Raw genomic sequence first — 21,070 nt, 5'->3', positions numbered from 1 at the left:
ACGAAACAGGCAAAAGGGAGAGCTTAAAGGGAGATAGGTACTCCTGGAAGAGAAACTAAAAAGTTTGAGAAAGGGAGGAAAGAAACAAAAAAAATGAGACTGTTCAAGTTGTTATGAGAGAGTTTGCAAGTTCTAAAAGAGAGAAGGAAGTTTGGTATTAATCATGCAAAGATACTGACCAAAAATAGAGAAATCAGATTTTTAGTAGTATTGCAGTATGGTATAAATGTAATCCCTTTGGCATTTTTAAGAGGCTAGAATAAAGATTTAAATTACTTTTTGATTCAATTTAAATGTCAGGCTGGTGCCTCCTCTGAATGGAAGAGAGGAGCTATGTCACAAGGCATCCCAGCTTAATAATAATGAGATAATAACAATAACAGCAGATACCTGTTCTAAGCTCTTCTCCTTGCTATACAGATCAGGGAACTGTCAAGTCACAAGCTGGAAGTAGACAAGACTAGAACTGGAAATCCAGGCAATCTGAGCATAGAGCCCTTAAACAGTGAGCAATGTTTCCCCATTTTATTGCAATGTCTCTACTCCAGCACTTAAGCACTACACTAATAAGCAAAAACACCAAAATATATTTTAATTATTCTAAAATACCAACAACTTTAGCACATAAAGTAAAATGAAACATGTATGCATGGCTTCCTTCTCTTTAATTTCTTCTCCCCTTCATAGCTCACCATAAAAACTAAGGACCTTAAGATAATTTCTTTTTCAAAGTTACTTTTGAAAGTAAATTACAGTACAGTCTAGATTTATAGAGTAATGTTTATAAAAGTAACTCATGAGTAAGCTTTATCAAATAACTAAGGCCACATATTATGCTGTTTCACTCCCAGTTGTTAGAGATCAGAAATCATAATACTTCAAAAAAGAGAAAAATACATAAAACATATATATATAAATAGCCTTGGTATTATTCTAAAAGTTAAATCTTTTAATTATTAAAACACATAGAGAAATATAAAGCTAAGAAATTAGAAAATAAAGTGACTAAGTCAGTTTAGAAATTACATGCTTTATAACTGGCAATAATATTCAGAATCCAATCACTTTTTACCACCTCCAAAGCTTCTACCCTCGTCCAAGCCACTATCATCCCTCAGCTTGTTTATCACAATAGCCTCCAAACCAGTTTCTCCACTTCCATCTTTTCCTACTTCCCACCAGCAGCCAGAATGATCATTTTAAGCCAAGAATCATAATACATCACTGCTCATATACTTGGATGGATTCTCATCTCAGTCAAGTTTTAAAAGCTGAAGTTCTTACAGTATCCGACATGGACACCACCATCCACACCATTACCTGTCTTCCATTTTTCCTACTTTCCCCTCATTCCACTCCAGCCACACCAGACTCCTAGATAATCCCTGAATACAAGACAGAGATGTTCCTGCCTCAGAGTAAGTCATCTGGTCTTTCCTCTACCTGGCACTCTCCCTTGCCCTCACACCTCCCATAGATCTACAAGGTTTGTTCCCTCACTTCCTTTAGGTCAGACCCTCCTTGTCCTCCTATTTAAAATAGAAGTTCCCCCACTCTCTATTTTTGTTCTTTGCTTTTTCTCCATATCATTTATCACCATCACTATGTATTTTATTTATAAATTTGTTTATTCTCTGCTCTCTTGCCTCTCTTAAAAATGTATGCTCCACAAATACAGGGAGTTTGCTATTTTGTTCACTGCTATACCTAGAAGAGTGCCTGGCAATCACATATTTGTTGAAAAACATGAATTAATTAATATACACAAACAAAAACATTTATGGGTACTTAATATGTTCCAGGTACCACACTGAGTGCTTTACAGTTATTAATTTACTAATCCTCACAACACCCCTATTGAAGTAGTGACCATTAACATCTGCATTTTATAGGTGAGGAAACCAAAACACAGAAAAGATACGCAAACTGCCGAAGGACACATGCTAGGCAGTAGCAGAGGCAAAATCTGAACTCAGGCAGTCTGATTCCAGAGTCCTTTCTCTTAACTACCCCACTATACCACCTCTAGATTTTCAACATACTGGAAAAATCAATACTTAGTTACAGAGTAGATTTTAATTGAAAGACGTGATCTGTGGATTAAAGTGGTGTTCTTGGGGCCGGCCCCAAGGCTGAGTGGTTAAGTTTTCACGCTCCGCTTCAGTGGCTCAGGGTTTTGCCGGTTCCAATCCTGGGCGAGGACATGGCACTGTTCATCAAGCCATGCTGAGGCAGCGTCCCACATGCCACAACTAGAAGGACTCACAACTAAAATATACAACTATGTACTGGGGGGGATTTGGGGAGAAAAAGCAGAAAGAAAAAAGATTGGCAACAGTTGTTAGCTCAAGTGCCAAACTTAAAAAAAAATAGTGTTCTAATTTTGTTGTTGTTGTTGTTGTTTGAGGAAGATTAGTCCTGAGCTAACTACTGCCAATCCTCCTCTTTTTATTGAGGAAGACTGGTGCTGAGCTAAGATCCATGCCCGTCTTCCTCTACTTTATACGTGGGACGCCTACCACAGCATGGCTTTTTGCCAAGCGGCGCCATGTCCGCACCCGGGATGCCAACCAGCGAACCCCAGGCCGCTGAGAAGCAGAACGTGCAAACTTAACCGCTGCACCACCAGGCCGGACCCCTCTAATTTTTAAGGCTAGTCATTAAACTCATAAGTCATTCTACAGGTCCCAAGCTTATTACTTAATTTACTAAACTTTGGAATTTGGAATTTATAGTTTTGCAAAATGCTCTCTCACACTCATTTACTTGATACACTAATATACTCTATTCCAACACCTACATGCCTCAAATAAGGAAACTGTCAACCAGAGAAGTTAGCTTCCCCATTTCCTAGTAAGCAACTGACAAGAAAGAGGAAAAGGCCTGTCTCATATTTAACTCTCAATACTATGTGACTCTGAATTCCAATTTAGAAAATGAAAATGGGTTTCTCATAACTAGATTTTAGTTTGAAAAAGAAAAAAAATTAACTTGCAAAATTATTTTTATTTACAAACACAAAGACAAGAATTTTGAAAAGAGCTATAGTTCTCCAAATTACTTCCTAGAGTGGTCGCTATCGACGGCCTACTTAGCATTCACACCCCGCCTCCACACGCCCACTCCCCTCAAACCCCCCCCACCCCTGCCCACTCCTTCCTTCCGCCTACACACGCCCACTCCCCTCAAACCCCCCCACCCCTGCCCACTCCTTCCTTCCTAATAGAATCCCTCCCCAAAACAATACCTCAGGAAAAGCCAACACCACTCCAGATTCAGGCATGGACATGGTTAATTCAAGGGTAATCATTAGTGATTGGTTCAGGAATAAGCATACGACCCAATTCTGGCCAAAAATATGTGAGAGAAGTCTGCTAGAGGTTTTCAGAGAAAACCTCCCCTCTTCAAAAACAGAAGTAAAAGAAAAGACATCTTTCTTCTTCTTTTATCTATTTATTTTTGGTGAAGAGATTGGCCCTGAGTTAACATCTGTTGCCAACCTTCTTTTTTTTTTTCCTCCCCAAAGCCCCAGTACATAGATGTATATCCTAGTAGTAGGTCATCCTAGTTCCTCCATGTGGGATGCCACCACACCGTGGCTTGATGAGCGGTACAAAGGTCCACACCCAGGATGCAAACCAGCAAACCCTGGGCGGAGGGAGGGAACTTAACCACTCGGCCAGGGCAGCCCCTCCTCTTCTTTCAGAAGTTGTGGGTATGGATACGATGCTTGGAATCGATACAAACACTTTGATACCAACCTGACAATGAAGCTGATCCCAAGGAGAGCAGAATTGAGCAAGGGAAAGAATATGGGTTTTTACTGACATTGTTGAACTGTAAACCAATCCTGAAGCCTAAAGATAAAATTTCTTATTTCTTAAGCCATTTTGAACTAGGTTCTGCTGCTTGCAGCTGAAAAGATATTACTTTTTTACGAAACAAATCCCAGAACTAATCTCAGAAAAAAACTTTGTGGTTAATTCTACGAATGCATATTAAAAGTTCAACATAAATTATATCATGCTGAGTTACTCTGTTGTAGAGTTAGAAAGTTAAAAAGAATAATACATATGAAAGAAGAGACTCTAAAGCAATATTTTCCCAGTACAAATAATTCATTTCAATAAAGGCTTTCTCCAAAACAACTTACACACAATTTTAAATTTTGATTCATGATTGAATTTATTTTTTCTCAAGTTTAAAAATAAAAACTATACCGGTAAGTATTTTAGATTACATCACCACATGCTCTGGATTTGTTGTCCTATACCCTTAGACAAGGGTAGACAATTCATCTGGCCCACAAACAGAACATCAGACAGGAAATTCAAGGCTGGATAACGGTGGATGGTATGACCTCATGGTACCGGCTTTGGCTTTGTGTTGGCTCATATTCATAGGGCACAGGGCAGTTTTCATATTTACATGGGACATGTAAAATGGTATGATGTCACAAACTGGACCTAGCTTACTGCCGCTTTTATACAAAAAATAAGATAACCCTCTTACTTTACATGAACTTACAAATATGCACAAGGAACAAATATACCATATATGGGGAAACAGTTTGGAAACTGATTTTACAAGGCTCGATGGCTGACCTTACCCTGTTATCTCAAGTCAAGTGCTACATATTCTAAATTTAATTGGTATAATAACACATTGGGTAACTTAAACCTACATTTGACTACAAAGCTATAGTAATCAAGACAGCATGGTACTGGTACTAAAACAGGCACACAGATCAATGGAACAGAATTAAAAGTCCAGAAACAAAACCACATATCTATGGACAGCTAATCTTTGACAAAGGAGCTGTGAACATACAACGGAGAAAAGAAAGTCTCTTCAACAAATGGTGTTGGGAAAACTGGAGAGCCACATGTAAAAGAATGAAAATAGACCTTTTTTTTACGCCATTCACAAAAATAAACTCAAAATGGATCAAACACTTAAAGGGAAGACCTGAAACCATAAGACTTCTGGAAGAAAATATAGGCAGTACACTCCCTGATATCAGTCTTAAAAGGATATTTTCAGACACCATATCTTCTCAGACAAGGGAAACAACAGAAAGAATAAACAAATGGGACTTCATCAGACTAAAGAGCTTCTACAAGGCAAGGATAAACAGGATTGAAACAAAAACACAACCCAACAACTGGGAAAAAATATTTGCAAATCATATATCCGACAAAGGCTTAATCTCCACAATATATAAAGAACTCATACAACTCAACAACAAAAAATCAAGCAACCCAATCAAAAAATGGGCAGGGGATATGAACAGACATTTCTCCAAAGATATATGGATGGCAAATAGGCACATGAAAAGATGCTCATCATCACTGATCATCAGGGAAATGCAAATCAAAACTACACTAAGATATCACCTTATATCCACTAGAATGGCTAAAATAACCAAAACAAAAAATAATAAATGTTGGAGAGGTTGTGGTGAAAAAGGAACCCTCATACGCTGCTGGTGGGAATGCAAACTGGTGCAGCTACTATGGAAAACAGTATGGAGATTTCTCAAAAAATTAAAAATAGAAATTCCATATGACCCAGCCATCCCACTACTGGTATCTATCCAAAGAACTTGAAATCAGCAATTCAGAGAAATCCATGCATGCCAGTGTTCACTGCAGCATTATTCAAAATAGCCAAGATGTGGAAGCAAGCTAAGTGGCCATCAACTGATGACTGGATAAAGAACATATGGTGTGTATGTGTGGCGTGTGTGTGTACACACACACACGCCACACACACACAAACAGAATACTACTCAGCCACAAAAAAGGATGAAATCGTCCCATTCACAACAACATGGATGGACCTTGAGGGTATTACGTTAAGCAAAATAAGCCAGATAGAGAAAGACAATCTCTGTATGACTCCACTCATATGTGGAAGATAAACAAACACATGGACAAAGAGAACAGATTAGTGGTCACCAGGGGAAAGGTGGGGTGGGGGTGGGCACAAACGGTGAAGTGGTGTACCTATAGTATGACTGACATATAATAACGTATAACTGAAATTTCACAAGGTTGTAAACTATCATAACCTCAAAAAAAAAAAAACCTACATTTGTCCCAGCACTGTGTAAAATGAGCCTAACAAACTTTCAAAAACTTACTACTCACTTCTAATTCTTCAAAATTTCAAAAATGACTCTTACTCAAAACCATAAAGTTTTGCTAATAACATTGTGTTACATTTTTTTCATTATTTGCTTTGTTAGAATAAATTATCTTTATAAGTATAAAGGTCACATGTTGATAATAAATAATATCAACATTTTAAAACTGAAGTCACAAAATGAAGCTGGTTGGGTCCACAGACCTAAGATTTAACAAAATATTTGGGCACTGGGTGTTTAGGGGAAAAAAAAAGATAAAAAAAATTACAACAGATTGATCTCAAGAAGCTTATCTGTTGGGGGGACAAATTATATTCACGAAATAATTAAATGCCATAATATAACCAAGATTTTGTGTCAAAATAATAGACCATAGCCCTAGATAATTAAGGGGTTCAGTGTTAGAATTTTTGGAGGAAGAAATGAAGGAAGAGGAACTTGCAAAGGATCCTGATTTGAAGATGGGGATGGGATGGGCATAATCTAACATAAGAAGCAGCATAAGCAAAAGGCTGGAGATGGCAATAAGCAAGGTATATTCCGGGGATAGCCAGAAATGAGGCTAGAAGAGAAATGAGAATAGAAGATTGGTAATTAAGTTGGAGATGTAAATTGGTGCCATATTACTAAAGATCATGTATGCTAAGTTTAAGAATATGGCCTCTAAAAAGAAATGGAGAGTCGCTGATTATTTCTAAGTAAAGTGGTAAGACAATGAAAATAACATTTCAGTAGGATTAACCCGGCTGAAAAATTCTGGATAAATTTATGGCAGCCGGGAAGAAGAAACCAGAAACAGCAACCAATTAGGAGGTACCGGTTAAGAACCTGAGTATTAAGAGTCAGACAGGCAGACCTGCTCTGCTACTTGCTAGCTGTGGGGCATTGAATAAGTTACTAAACACATCTAAGTTTCAGTGTCCTGTCTGTAAAGTGAGATAAATAGTGCCTATTTTATAAGGTTGCTGTGTGGCTAAAAGAAATAGCACATATAAAAGCATTCAACATAGTTCTTGGGCTACAATAATTATTCAACAAACATTAGCAACTATTACCTTCAATACAAATCATTTCAAGTGTGAGGTGATGAGGAAGTGGACAACAACATTAGAAACTAAACAGAAAGGATGACTTGGAGCGAAATTTCCATAGACTCACAAGATGTTATAACTAGAAAAGACCCTAGAGAACTGTTCCCAAAACAAAATGGCCCCAGTTTAAATGTCAGGGATGAAGAAAAGAATGGGGCAAGATAGCTCAAAAGGTTCTGACTGCAAGAGTATGCAAAGAGGTAGACTTGGAATAATTATAGGTTATCAACATGCTTTAAGATATAAGCTACAATGAACTGGGAACATACCACGTGCCAAACACTGTGCTACATATTGATACAGTATGTCTAATTCCCAGAACAACTCTGAAAGGTGGGTATTAGCTCAATTTTACAAAAGAGAAAATGGGTGCTCAGAGAGGTTAAGTACTAGCTAAACAACCTTGGGCAGGGTAGGAAGCAAAGCTAGGTTTGGGACCCCTATCATCTGTTTCTAAAGCCTGTGTTCTTTCTACCACACTCAGCCTGCATCTCCCTTTAATATCGATAAAAATTATATCATATCACATAGACATATATGTAACTATTTTTCTACCTACCTTGTTATATATGGTGACCACAAACATGTCCAATCTTTTCTACATTCTAAGAAAAACATAAAGGTATTCAGCATGAAAGCAATGATGAGAACAAATTGAAAACGCATTATCAAAGGGAGAATCACCACACTTCTAATGAAACATAGTTGGATACACTATAAACTATAATATATTAAATGAAAGCAATGACTAATCTTTTTCAGTAAGAAGATGAGAAAAAAAAGTGGCAAGGCTCTTACATCATTTGTTTATATTAACATTTGTCCCATACTATAATATCATTAAAAAGTGACACCTAGCTCATAAAAGAAATATCTTACCACACACTTGAGAAGCATTTATCTAAGATGAACCCATCAAATGTTCAGAGTTATAAAGAAAAAATCAACCCCAGAAGTAGAATGCCCAAACTGCCAACAGTAAGGACCACACGGTGGCAGGTGACCTATTTCTTCAGTGTGTTTCTCTGCAGATACCTTCCCCAACCACAGAGCCACTGTGCCAGTTCTCCACCAGAATGTTACTTAATCTAAATTTTACCAGGATGAAAACACCACATATGCTAGAGTAAGTAACTAAGTTTCCTGGAACAATCTTTTCATCCGGCTTCAAAAAGTCAGATCCTTTACTAGGTTGGCCATCAAACTACACAGTCAGGTAACTTCGAGACTAGGAGTTCTGAAAGTGTAATCCGGAGACCCCTGCGAGTCCCCAAGACCCTTACAGAGGGTCCAAGAGGCCAAAATAATTTTCACAGTATTACTAAGACATTATCTGCTGTTTGCACTCTCATTCTCTCACAACTGTACACTGGAGTTTTCCAGAGGCTACGACCTGTGATATCTCAATGAATGCAAGAGCAGACATGGGAATTTAGATGTCTTCTACTAAGCCAGACATTAATGATTAGAAAGCTAGACATTAAAGTTATTTGCAAAAACATAAAACAAAGCCACTCTTCTCACTTTTTTTTTGCTTTTTGGAAAATATAGTTATTTTTTCATTAAAAAAAGTTTTGTTAACATATAATGCTTTATTACTTTTAAATGAATTAAATAACTATTTTTTATAAATTTCTCAGTTTTATTCTAATGCAGTAAATATCAATAGATATAACCCACTTAAACACAAGCTCTTTGGGATTCTCAATAATTTTTTAAGAGTATAAAAGGTGTACCGAGCCCAAAAATATTGAGAACCACTTTTCCAGACATTCTTCTATTTATGTTTTGCCAAAGAATTAAAACTTTTAATTTTCTAATTACTGCTGAAGAGATGTTGCTGCCCTAAAAATAATTTCAGAAATTTGTCTTGATAAGAACAAAAAGTCTACAATCTTAAAAAGAACTGTATCCATTAATTTAAAAAAGAAATAATTTATTACATCTTCCCAAAATAAAAACAGTAACAATGTCAAAACTAAAGTATGAGCTAACAGACCACTATCTATAAGCTTTGGGCATGAGTTTATGCTCATCTGTGTACTGGTAATGCTCTAATAGCTCCCAATACCAAAGACAGGGCTCTTTGAGAGGCCTATCCAGCAACTGTTCTGTTACGAAATAATCCCAATTCCCATCACAACAGGAGCGACCAAGATGCTTATAAGCAATTGTCTGTGCAATAGTCTTAGTATTTCCAAAATAAAAAGTTTTATGCTTCATCTAAACAGTTGAGTAGTTCCATTGCTTCTGGGAAATATATAAAGATTAAGACATCAAAGTTGCATTTGGATCCAACCCTTACATTGTCGGTAAGTTACAGTAGACGTATCAATCCATGTAGTCATTAGAAACCTTCAGGATGCATGGCAACAGTAGTTTTCGAAAAGACAGGCTGGAGGGAAACACATTTGAAAAACAGTTTTTGAGGCCACTGGAAGCAATGATAGATAACAATTTTGCATTTATGATTCAGTCTAAAATTAAGATGAAAATCATACTTTAAAAGCTGTAATATTAATATTATAATTAAGGGCCCTAAGTCAACAACTAATTCAAAAGTTACTTAAAGCTGGGCTGTTGCAATAGCCAAGGAATGAGGTGACTAAGGACCTTAAGTAGAAAATCACTTAAAGGCTAGAGAGAAACAGTGTTCTTGAAATATTTGTTAATTCAACACCTATTTATTAAATTGTCTACTACTTGCAAGACCCTGAGCAAGCTAAAAAGTTTATAAAAGACAATTCATAGGGGGGAGTATACATAAATAAATGCAGAAGCTACTCTAGACAGAATGGAAGAAATTCTATCTGAGAAGAGCTGGAAGAAGGAGGGAAAAGGAACGATGTCTTCTAAGAGAAGGAATCTAGGAACATACACCCTGGCAAAGAAGGCATCTAACCTGAGCCCTAAACATATATAAGATTTCAACAAGTAACCATTGAGAGTGAAAGGCATCCATCCCAAGAAGAGGAAAAAGCCTACATTCAAGGAACAGCAAGTACAAAATAGCTTCCGGAGAACTTGTGATGGACTCCAGGAGAATAGACTGGAAAATTAGGTTGGAAGCAAAAACAGAGGGACTTATATGACAAGGTAAGCAATCTGAGGCTTTTTTCAGCAGGCAAAGGGAAGCCACTGGAAGGTTTTTAAAGTCACTGGAAGATTTACCATTGGAAGGTAAATCGTCAGATGATACTTTAATAATACTGTGGATTGCACAGGGGAGATACGGACAGAGCAGTTAGTGCGCTATCATACCAGTCCACGCAGGAAATAATAAGAGCTTGATCTGGGATAGGAACCAGGAAAAAGGCAGATACAAGACATGCCGTAACCTCTTCACTAATAATTTACTTAGTTTTAAATGTTTCAAAAACTTATCACACAAAACAAGGTTGGCACTCACATTATTTCCATTAAAAACCAGTCACTTCAAAGGTAACATTTCGGCATACTCAAGTGTGCTAAAAAGCTGTTAGAAATAATTAACCGTATTCTACATTAAGGCTACAAAAATGGGTAATAAAGAACAGCATACGCATATTTTCAATATTCTAAACAGAATCTCAGGATGCAAAATTTCATTCAAGGATGAACATTTTAACTCAAAAGTTTATTTCCATGGAACACACCAAGTTTGGATCAGAATTTTCTATACAACCTTATAAGACCCACATCACTACATAATTATAATAGTCAACTTTTTTTAAAAATCATTTTTGGACAACCCAACTCAACTTGGCCAATATTTTTTCACTAGGCCCACATTTTTCAAACATTTCTGCCTTCTTCATTTTCTCCCCTCCTCCCCACTCACCTCTCCACCCAACAAATTCCCTTTGTATGTCTGCAAGGCAAGATACTATATGACACAGTATGATTCAAAGGCAGTTTGAATATGTAATTCTTATAACAGAAATCTAGAATTATTAACCTTACTTTTTACAGCAGAGGAACCAATGATGTACTAAATTTCCATTTACATGAATGACAAATGCATCTAACCGAAATGATGCTTTACCATTAGGGGGAAACAAAGGGGGAAATACACACAATAGATGGGTGGTAAATCTTACAAACTTTGCAAAACACTACAAAGCTGCATCTGGATTGCAGTCACAATTACAAAAGCAAATAAAGAAGGCTCCAAAATGAGGGGAAAAGAAAAAAATTCTAAGTGGTCATTAAGAGTGAAAAAGGTTGATTCAACATTAGCTTTTAATATAGCATCATTTAACCCTCTATGACTAATTAAAAAAAACAAAGAGGATAATTCACCATTCACAAGGACACAGGAAATAATTTCTACCTACATTCTATAAGAGTTATACTTCATTACACTTGCATGGGCTCAAATCTTTTCAAACGTTTCCAAAAATACATAGTCTTATAATAACTGAGGTTCCCCAATGACACACAATTTATTCTGTAGGCTTAGCTAGAACACATTTTAAAAAGACAACGAATTCATCCTCAGCGAAACTAAGGAGTCACAAAGGCCTTCTACTTATTCAAAATCATTACATAAAGCACTGTCTATAATTGCAAACAGGGTCTGAAAATCTGAAAGTTAATAATCCTAAAATGGGGTAGACTTTAAAGAAAAAAAATTACCCAACTTTTCCATTTTCCCTTCCTTTTCTTTTCCTACCAGATACACAAAATGTCTGTAAGGGTCTCAGACAAAGCTCTAAAGTAAAAATACAGTACATGTATACTTTACATTATGTGTATCCAAACCCATCACATCTATGTACACATCACACATTCACATGCAAAAAAGGAGGTTCCTCCTTTTTTTACTCTAAGAATTGAAGTTATATTAAACCCCATCCCATAAATTAAATCACCATAAATTAAAGAGTAATAAAATATTGCACGTAGGTCTTTCTGAGCGACTATATTCCGAGAAGAAAAACCTCAGACTAAGGCCATAACTGAATAAAAACGCCCAATCCCTGAAAATCACTAACCGGCATTTGGTTTCTGCAAGAGAAAAAGGGGGTTTTTAAATGAATAATCACACAGGCAACCCAGTTTCAGAAGTTAACGAAGGTAGAACACAACGAACCAAATGAGACAAACGTCTGAAATGACAAGCTTTAAAGAATTCCCCCAACGGGAAAGACTGACTTCAAGGCTAGGATATAAAGCATCCTTTGCAAGTAGAAGAATCTTGAATTGAAAAAGAAAAAAAGAGGGGTGGGGGTGGGGGGGGCACGACAAAAACCTGAACGACACGCAAAGGCAAAGAAGTCAAAGAAACGGGTCTCTCCTCCCACCCCCACTCCAGCCCCCACCCCCACTCCAGCCCCCACCCCCACCCTCGCAGACAATAGGATCAGGATCCTAACTGCAAACTTTAAACGTGTAAACCAGAAGCAGTTTTCCTGCGGCTCTAACTGCAAATCTGCCCCTCATCCCAAACCTAGCGCACCCAGGGAGACTTCTGCCCTGAAAACATCACCAAGGTCTCATTAAACACAAACCAAACCCATCACAAGATTCTTTTTTTGCTCCCAAGTACCTGGAGGATCCATTTCAATATAAAATATCAGTTCTGTCGAATAGGGCATCATCACCTCCCTCCAGTCTGCGTCATCGCGGTCCATACTCCACACCGTATTGTACATCGCGCTGTCAGGGGCAGGTTGTCAAGAAATATATAGAAAGCATATATCTTTTTTATCTGCTATTTAAAAATCTAAAAATATATATCTGTAGAAGTCCCACACGGAAATGTACTTCGGGATTCCAACGGCCGGTACAAGTCCAGCCAAGTACCAGGACGAGGACCGGGTCCTCCTCCCCCTCTCTCCTCCTCCAGCACCCAGCAAAATGCCCCCGGAACTTTCAATCTACGGGCTTTTCTCCTCCGAGAGGTACAGAGAAGCTTGGGGGCGGAGGGTAGAGGTGTTAAAAAAGCGCCGTCCCAAAAATCCCTTCTACTCCGTCGCTCTCGAAAGAGAAAAGCTCCCACCGCCTCCAAATCTTTCCGCGGAAGCCACTTTTGTGTCCTTCGAGGGAGGGAGAATCAAGAGGGAAAAAAAGAACGCGTTGTGAGGAAGGTGGGGAAGTGACAAAGGAAGGCATAAAAAGGGGGCTGGGGATTGCGTTCAAGTTTTGGGGTCCCACTGGTCCGTAGACAGTGATCCCCTCAGGGGCCGGGACTCGGGCTCCGTTCTGGTCGGGCTCGGAACCGAAGCTGCTGCAGCCTCGGAATCGGGCCCGGTCCGAGGGTCCAGTAAGCTCTGCTCGGCTGGGCGCTCCCGCTGGGCTGCGAGCAAGCCCGCCAGGACCGGCTCCCCTCACGCTCTGCCCTGACTCCAGCCACTAGAGTTTCATTTTAACGGCGCGGAGGGGGACACCCTCCCCCGCCCCCCCACGCTCCCCCGCTGAGGCGCCACCCAACCGCGCCGAGCAAGGGGGACAGTCAGCATCACCACTGCCCCTTCCACTCTACCCCGCCTGAGTGTACTAGGATTCTGTCAGGTGCCTGAGAAAGAGTTCAGAAAACTGCCCACCATCTCGGCTTTCAACTTCCTCCACCGCTCTCTAGACCTCGGCTCCTTTACCATGCATCCTCTCTCCCCCCGGCCTCGATGAGAATGGTACGGCCCGGGCGCTGGCCGCGCGCCAGGAGTCAGTGCCGGGAGCACGCGAGCCAGGCGGGGAGGGAGGGGAGCGAAGGAAGGAGGGGGAAGAGGGACAAGGTGGACGCTGATTGGCTGATCCCGGTTGCCGGAGCCCGGAGCCTGCGTCTTTTGTCTGCCTTGCTCCAGCCAAGGAGCGGGAGACGGCTGCGCGCCCCAAGCGGGCCAATTAGGAGCCAGCCGGCGCCGGCCGGTGAGGCGGCGATTGGTCGGAGCCCAGTTACTAAGCGGGACAAAGGCAGAAGGGGGAAAGAAAAGAAGAGGGGAAAAAAAAAAAAAAAAGAAAGAAAGCGCAAACGGCGGTTACTGACAGGCTGGGAGCGCTCGGGGGCTCAAGCTGCCCGGAGACAGGCGGGGCTCCCGCTGAGGCTCGGTCGGCCCGGACGCGAGAAGAGAGGGGGAGGCCGGGCGGGCGCGATCCCTGCTGCCGGGGACTGGCTGCGGGGGAGGGGAGCGGACGGAGAGGGGCGCGGGCTGTCACTTGGCGGGACGCGCGCTCTTCTGGTCCTTAGGAGGTCCCCGGGCAGAGTCCCTCCCCACAGACCTCTTCACCGTGCTGGGACAGCCCTCCCCACCCCCATGATAAGTTGTCCAATAAAGCCAAGGTCCCCAGACCCACTTGCAGGACCGTTACCGCTCAGTGAGAAGATGAGCCCATGGACCCCTGCAACCCGTCCCGGCTTCTCCCTGGAGCAGTTAGGCGTTTCTTAAGGAGGCATTTCGCAGTCCCTCTGCGCTTCCCACCCAGGGACTTTTGAACCCAGAGGAAACTCCCCACACCTGAAATAAATAGTGGGGCGCCACAGCAGGCCCCTCAGCTCGAGCGCTCAAGCCAGAAAAAATATTTTGTAGTTATGGTGCGTGTATGGTTTCTGAGATAAATCTCAGGTGTTGGTGTCCCTATCCAAAAGGGCTCTTTCCCTGACAGACCCCCTTCCAGAGACGCCCAGTCCCTCCCCCCAAGCTTAAAACTATGATAGGCTTCAGTATGAAAATGCTGAATATTTCCATGCATTTCAGAAACAGCTAATTAACTTGCTAAGGAACACTGAATAGCCAAAAGCAGATTTGTGTCTCCTGAAGGTTGTGCCTGGAATTGCCATTCTGCATACCCTACAATACAGTCTGGGGAGGCCAAAAACTGCTCCGTTTCCTCTTTACACAGGAGTAACAAAGCCCATTGTGTTCGGGTTGACAATCTGATTTAAGCCCTAGCAAAACCTCCTACCCCGAATGGCTCTGCTATATTGATTCGTGCCTGTGGAAGACTTGCCACGTTTCACCCAATACCTCCTAAAGTGATTCTGCCTTCCTTAAAGGTGCTCTGACTGAGTTGAGACAGTTCTTGGGAGCAGACAGTCGAAATGTGTATGAACTGAGTATAGGGTCGTGGATTTAAAAGAGCCAGTAAGAATGAACGGACAGGGTTGAGCTGAGAAACATCAGGATTCTTATATGCTTTCTTACATTTCTGAAATCCAAATGTGGTTCAGAAGCCTCATCAACTTTGGGGCAAGGCACGTTGTTGATTTGAATTGTCCTGAACCATTCCTCTAAGTAGAAGATGATGGAAGATCAACTCTAATTTGTGGCTGGCTTCCTAGCAGTCTCTTTACTTCACCGTATCTGGGAGCCAGAAGTACTCACATTTGATAACTCAAAAGGCAGAACCATCAGTCAAGGGCAAGTTGGTTTATTTTTGTTCATGGGTGTCCCTCTATATTCCAAAACAAAGTGAAGGTGAGGAGAGGAAGTGTGGAAAAGATAATGGCTTTCAGATTTCCACAGCAGCTTTTGCCTGGACCACTTTTCATCATTTAGTGGTGGGGTTTCACTTTCTAATACACAGAGCACCCAGGCCTTTCCCACAGCTAAGATTTTGGGAAAGAAGCAGCGCCATATATAATCTAGTGCTCAAGACTGGCACATGGAATAAAGCTGTGATTCAACCTTGCCACCTGAAATTGTATGACCCAACTGTCCAACAAATAAGCCTTTGAATAGGAGACCTGCAAAGCGATGCAAGAGGCAATGATGAATAAAGGGGAAGCACACTTCCTTTGGATGGGCTTGACCCAGTCCCCTGCCACGGGAAGCGCCTGTCAGATGATTCTGGTCTTACTTTCTTTCAGTTAAGAAATAGAAGTGAGGTTCTGACTGCTTGTCACCAAACTGCCTCAGGCTCTTTGGCAAAGGTAGCGAATGTTAGCTCTGGTGTCCTGGACCATTTCCATCCTGGAGAATTATATTTGGCCTGGGTGTGGATTAAATTCAGCTGTAAGAGCTCAAACTCTTGGGTCACAACCTGCTACTTTGGGAGTTGTTTTTTTTTTTCCTCTTTGCCTCCCTTCTTTCTTTTTTTAATTTAAAGTCGTCTTAGGTAAATCACAAAATCTGTCTGCCTTCATTTATATATCTGTGAAATAAGAGATTGCCTTCAGATTTATGCAAGCTTCTTACTTTATTGTGAAACACTGAAAATGGGGGGGGGGGGAATGCCACTTAAGTACTTAGAATTAATAGTACTTTTCTGTAACTCCAGATGGATAGGGTGTCCTTCACTTTTCACCCTGATATGGGCTTGCTATGAAACTGTTCAAATATGCTCCATTTCCCCTCTTCATTTCAGAGATGGATGAAATATTTCTTCTGAGCACTGAATATAGGGTATGATCTCAGAGCTCCCTGTGCCAGCAGAATCAGCCTGGAACTCAGCCAGAAGTTCTTCGTGATTAAAGGTGCCATCTGAGCACACAATATTTTTTTAAAAGCCTTAAAAAATGGAAACATACTTTTATTATTTTTTTTAAGGTCACTAGCTTTAACACAAGGACTGACCTTAGCCTTTGGAGAAGGATCACTGACCTCAGACCCCCTCTTTTTCCCCCTCTCTCATCATCTTCCCTTGACCACTTGTCTTGTGATAAGGCCAAATCCATGCAGCTAAATAAACTTAATAAATGGTATTCCAAGAAAACTCTACAAATTATCAGTTGCAGATTTCAGGACCCCCTCCCCCTTACCCCCAGCCACATGCCTTGTAAGTCAGGGATTATATCAAGTTTTGACGGAAAAAGTTTGCCTTTACAACATAAAAAGAGCAATACTAGGGATCTTCTAGAAAGACAGCTCACCTGGGAATTGATAGCCATCTCTTGAGATAGCAGTGTCGAAAATCATGATTTTCCATTTTTTCAGAACGGTCTTCCTTTTACTTGGCATTTGCAATTTTTTACCTCTCCTCTACATCTTTCTTACAACTTGAAAAGCCAAGATAGAGTTAATCATATCAGCCCAAGGCACTGAGAAGTTATGACATGAGATGAATGAGTGGTCTTCATAGAAATGGCATTCCTCCAGATGCTGCTAAATTCCTGGGCACTGTTTGAGGGCTTCCTCAGACCCATCAGCACATGATGTAGCTCTTCTCTGCCTCACTCTCCGCACTTTGGGTCCTCCTTCAGCTTTAGGGGTCACAAAAAAAAGCAGGTCTCTCTCTGTAGCCTAACATGCTCCCCTCTTTTTGGTGTCTTCCCTTCCAGCAACCCAGGGGCTACCTGGACTGTATGTATGCCACTGCTGCAAACTTCCTCTCCGTCAAGGCAACAGCTCTCAGCTCGGCTCTCACCAGGAGAGAGAGAGAGCAAATGAGATCCAAATGACAGGAACAATAAATAGTCCAGGCTGTTTCACGAGGGCAGGGCACAAACAGGGCAGGCAGCTGGTGAGTTCTGTTGCCTCGTTTAATCTCCATCACCCTGAGGAAGAGGGTTATATTTTTATTCTCGTTTTACAGATGAGGAAATTGAGACCCAGAGCAGTAAGGGGACTTGTTCAAAGTCACGCAGCCACTTAGTAGCAGAGCCAGGATTAGAGCCCCAGGTCCAGACAGCAAGTTCAGTGCCTTTCCCACTACACCACACAGCTTCCCCTACCCCTTCATTCACTTAGCAAATGCTTATTGATGTTTCCAAACACTGGAGATCCAAATATGAATAAGACAGTGTCTAACATTGAGTCCAGAGCCCATAGAGGAGGAGCCAACAAAAGAATAAATAATTACAGGCATGTGATAAATGTTATAGTAGAGAAATTGACAGAGTGTTGTGTGAGCCCCAAGGACAGTGATGATCTCTGCCCACATGCAGGTGAGTAAAGGCTTCCTTGAGGAGGTGACATTTGGGCTGCCCAAAACTTGTTGCACCTATTTTAAACATGTGGTCTCTTTACTTCTCGGTTTCTCTAATCCATGTGACTAGCTCCAAGTCTGAAAAAATTTTGTTGAAAGCTGACCCAAAGATCAGGTCACCAAAGAGTTCCCCATCACCTTTAAGTGGTCTGCAACAGCTTCCTCATAATCTCCCTCCCTTGCCTCCTCCGGTCCATACTCTACAGAGTGATGACTCTAAATAAAAAATCTGAGCATGTCACTCCCTTGCATAAACCCTCCAGTAATTCCTTTTGCCTTCAGGACAAGTCTTCAGTTTTAAGTCTCTTAGCCTGGCATTCAAGGCTTTGATGATCTAGGCCCTGCCTACCTCTCCAGTCTGATCTCACACAGGTCTGCCTGTCACTCCTAAGACTAGCTATACTGAAGTACTGCAGTTCTCAGAACAGTAGAGAATGTCTCCTTCATGCGACGCTCTCCACTATAAAGTAGCAAACTCCCTTCCACTTGTGTGCATCTGATCTCGAAGACTATGCTCATGCAGCCCTCTGCACAGCCCTTGGCGCACCATATTTAAAGTGTCTGTTTCCAGATCTGTCCCTCCCCGACTACTCTTGGAGTTCCTCATGGGTGGAGAGCGTGTCCTCAAAACATAGATGCCCAGCATCAGGCCTGGCACACAGTGCATAGCCAGTGAATGTTCTTTGAGTGAATAAACAAAAGTCCTAAAAGAAACCTAACTCTCCAAGAAGGTTCTGGGGCAGTCTAAGTTCAGGTTACCCTGATAATCCTTTGTGAAAGTCCTCAGCTGATTTCCATTTATTTAAAAGGACAACAAGAGGGGCCAGCCAGCCTAGTGGCACTGTGGATAAGTTCAAACACTCCACTTTGGCTGCCTGGGGTTCACCAGTTCAAATCCCAGGTGTGGACCTACACACAGCTTGTTAAGCCACGCTATGGCAGACACTGCACATATAAAGTAGAAGAAGATGGGCATAGATGTTAGCTCAGGACCAATCTTCCTCAGCAAAAAGAAGAGGATTGGCAGCAGATGTTAGCTCAGGGCTAATCTTCCTCAAAAAATAAAAAGAAAAAAAATATTAAAAAACTGTATAGTTTTTGGTTACAGACTGCAAGAGGCAGACACTGACTCTTCTCTCCTGCTGGCTGTCTCTAGGGTCTTCCCCACAGACGCTCAGTTCCACTGCCCTTTTATTTTATCAGCTGTGAATTGTTTGCAAAATCCCAAGCAGCCTGTAGGAAATTCAGGAAAACTCAGCAGCAAGAAGAGAAGCTGGTTTCATTTTCCAGCCCAGCTCATTTCTGAAATGTAACACCATATAGGGCTTTAAAGTATGCTTACTTCCTGTGGTCATTATTTCAATAGTTTGGAACAATTTGTAGTCCATGCCTCCTTTCTGAAACGTACGATATTTGCCCTGTAATTCCACAGGTCTAAATCTAAAAACTGTCTTACATCTTTCATTGTTAGAAGGCAAAATTAGTCCAGTTTCTGTATTGGACAATTTTGGTTAAAAAATAAAAATAAAAAAGCTAATAGCATTTTTCTTTTCTTCTATAAACAATAAAAGCACAAGCATCCTTTAGAAATATTTTATAAAATCTATGTATTAAAACTAAGGGGCTCCTGCAGCTTCCCCAGACAGCTCTGCAGGAGCATTATCTTTGAAATCTTAGAAAATGATGCAACCTCTAGGGCTTGAAGATCACCATTTGAGTAGAAAAAGTACAGGCATGGAATGTAAAAGGTCTGGTCATTATTTCCTCAGCTGTGAGAATGTGATTAAAAAATGATACACCCACAGTGACATTCTTTTAATTCAAGGGTAGAGACTACCTTGTGTTCCACTCATCTTATGCTTCTTGCAAAGAAGGCATTCAATTAAAATCAAATCAAATCAGAGAAGATCACTATTGTTCTCCAAACTTCATTCAGGATCCTATTTCTCCCCTCTGTGTACCAATGTATGAAATTCTAGGTTATCTAATGTTAGAGCTAAGGAAAGGCACTTAAGGTACTGGAAGCATATGTTCAATATATTTTCCAATTGTAAACAAAAAAATGTAATTGGTCATCACATATATCAAATACGTAATATGATAGTTGCATTTAAAGTAAATTTATTAAATGTTAAAGGTAGAAGGGAAGAATAGTCCAAAATGACAAGCTCTTTCAGTTCAATTCAACTGAGCCCCTTCCATGGTCTAGATCTTGTGCTGAGCGCTCAGGAAGACACTATTTCTGTCCCACCATCTAGTAAGGGAGACTCATGTAAACAAGCAATAACAGTTTCACTGACCCCTGTGCTTTTAAACTGGCTCACGCTCCCTGAGGCCATAAGCTCAGGGCAAGATAGCAGCCTTCCTTCACCCTCTCCATCTTTCCTCTCCAACAGCTTCTCTGTTTTTTAGCCTCCTCCTGACCTCATTGACTGCTGAGTTTTGACCTCACACTCCTCACTGATTCTGTTCGTGCAGCATTGACTTCTGGCTGTGTTCCCTAACCACAACTCAAATTTGTCCCTTGTCTTCTTTTGCAGGACAGTGGAGGAATCTAGCCCAGTCTCCTACCCTGACAAAAGGCCTTGTCATCAGTGTTTCTCCTGAGTTCTCCCAGGACCCTGCAAATAAGAAACAGACAATACTATACCCATGAACTTCCTCTCTGAAATCTCAACTCAGATAGATGACTCTCTCTGACCTTCCCCCACCTCCTTTTTTTTTTTTTTTTTGCTAAGCATAGACATTGGGGAAAAATGATCACCATCTAATACTACTGTAGTGAGCTGAATAGTGTCCCCCCAAAAATATGTATCCAAGTCCTAACCCCTCAGAAGCTATGAATGTGACCTTATTTGGAAAAAGGGTCTTTGCAGATATAAAGATCTTGAGACGAGATCGTCCTGGATTGAGGATGGACCCTAGAGTCAATGACAGGTGTCCTTATAGAGAGAAGCAGAGGAAGATATGAGACAGAGACACACAG

The 21,070-nt window shown here is 41.0% G+C and overlaps 1 protein-coding gene across 8 annotated transcripts in view; it reads right to left on the bottom strand.

Moving 5' to 3' along the window:
• The window catches only part of PIK3R3 (phosphoinositide-3-kinase regulatory subunit 3), a 108,977-nt gene extending 91,363 nt beyond the window's left edge, over positions 1-17,614 (bottom strand). Inside the window, exons 1-3 of one of the 8 annotated variants that reach the window (XM_070260042.1) lie at positions 12,770-13,639; positions 9,545-9,634; positions 7,799-7,844 (exon numbers count right to left, since the gene is read on the bottom strand). Coding sequence is in view for 3 of the 8 variants with exons in the window: in XM_023630780.2 (XP_023486548.1) it covers positions 12,770-12,875 (106 nt within the window). In the remaining 5 variants the exon portion in view is untranslated. Of the gene's footprint in view, positions 1-7,798; positions 7,845-9,544; positions 9,635-12,769; positions 13,640-13,766; positions 13,897-17,029 lie in introns of those variants that run through there. The other 7 variants (XM_070260045.1, XM_023630791.2, XM_023630783.2 and 4 more) reach the window with 7 other exon arrangements.
• Between the last annotated feature and the right edge of the window lie 3,456 nt (positions 17,615-21,070).

This window comes from Equus caballus, chromosome 2 (genome assembly GCF_041296265.1).
Source record: "Equus caballus isolate H_3958 breed thoroughbred chromosome 2, TB-T2T, whole genome shotgun sequence".
NCBI lineage: Eukaryota > Metazoa > Chordata > Mammalia > Perissodactyla > Equidae > Equus > Equus caballus.
Note: the sequence above shows the minus strand (reverse complement) of the source record. Positions and strands in the feature narration are given on the sequence as shown.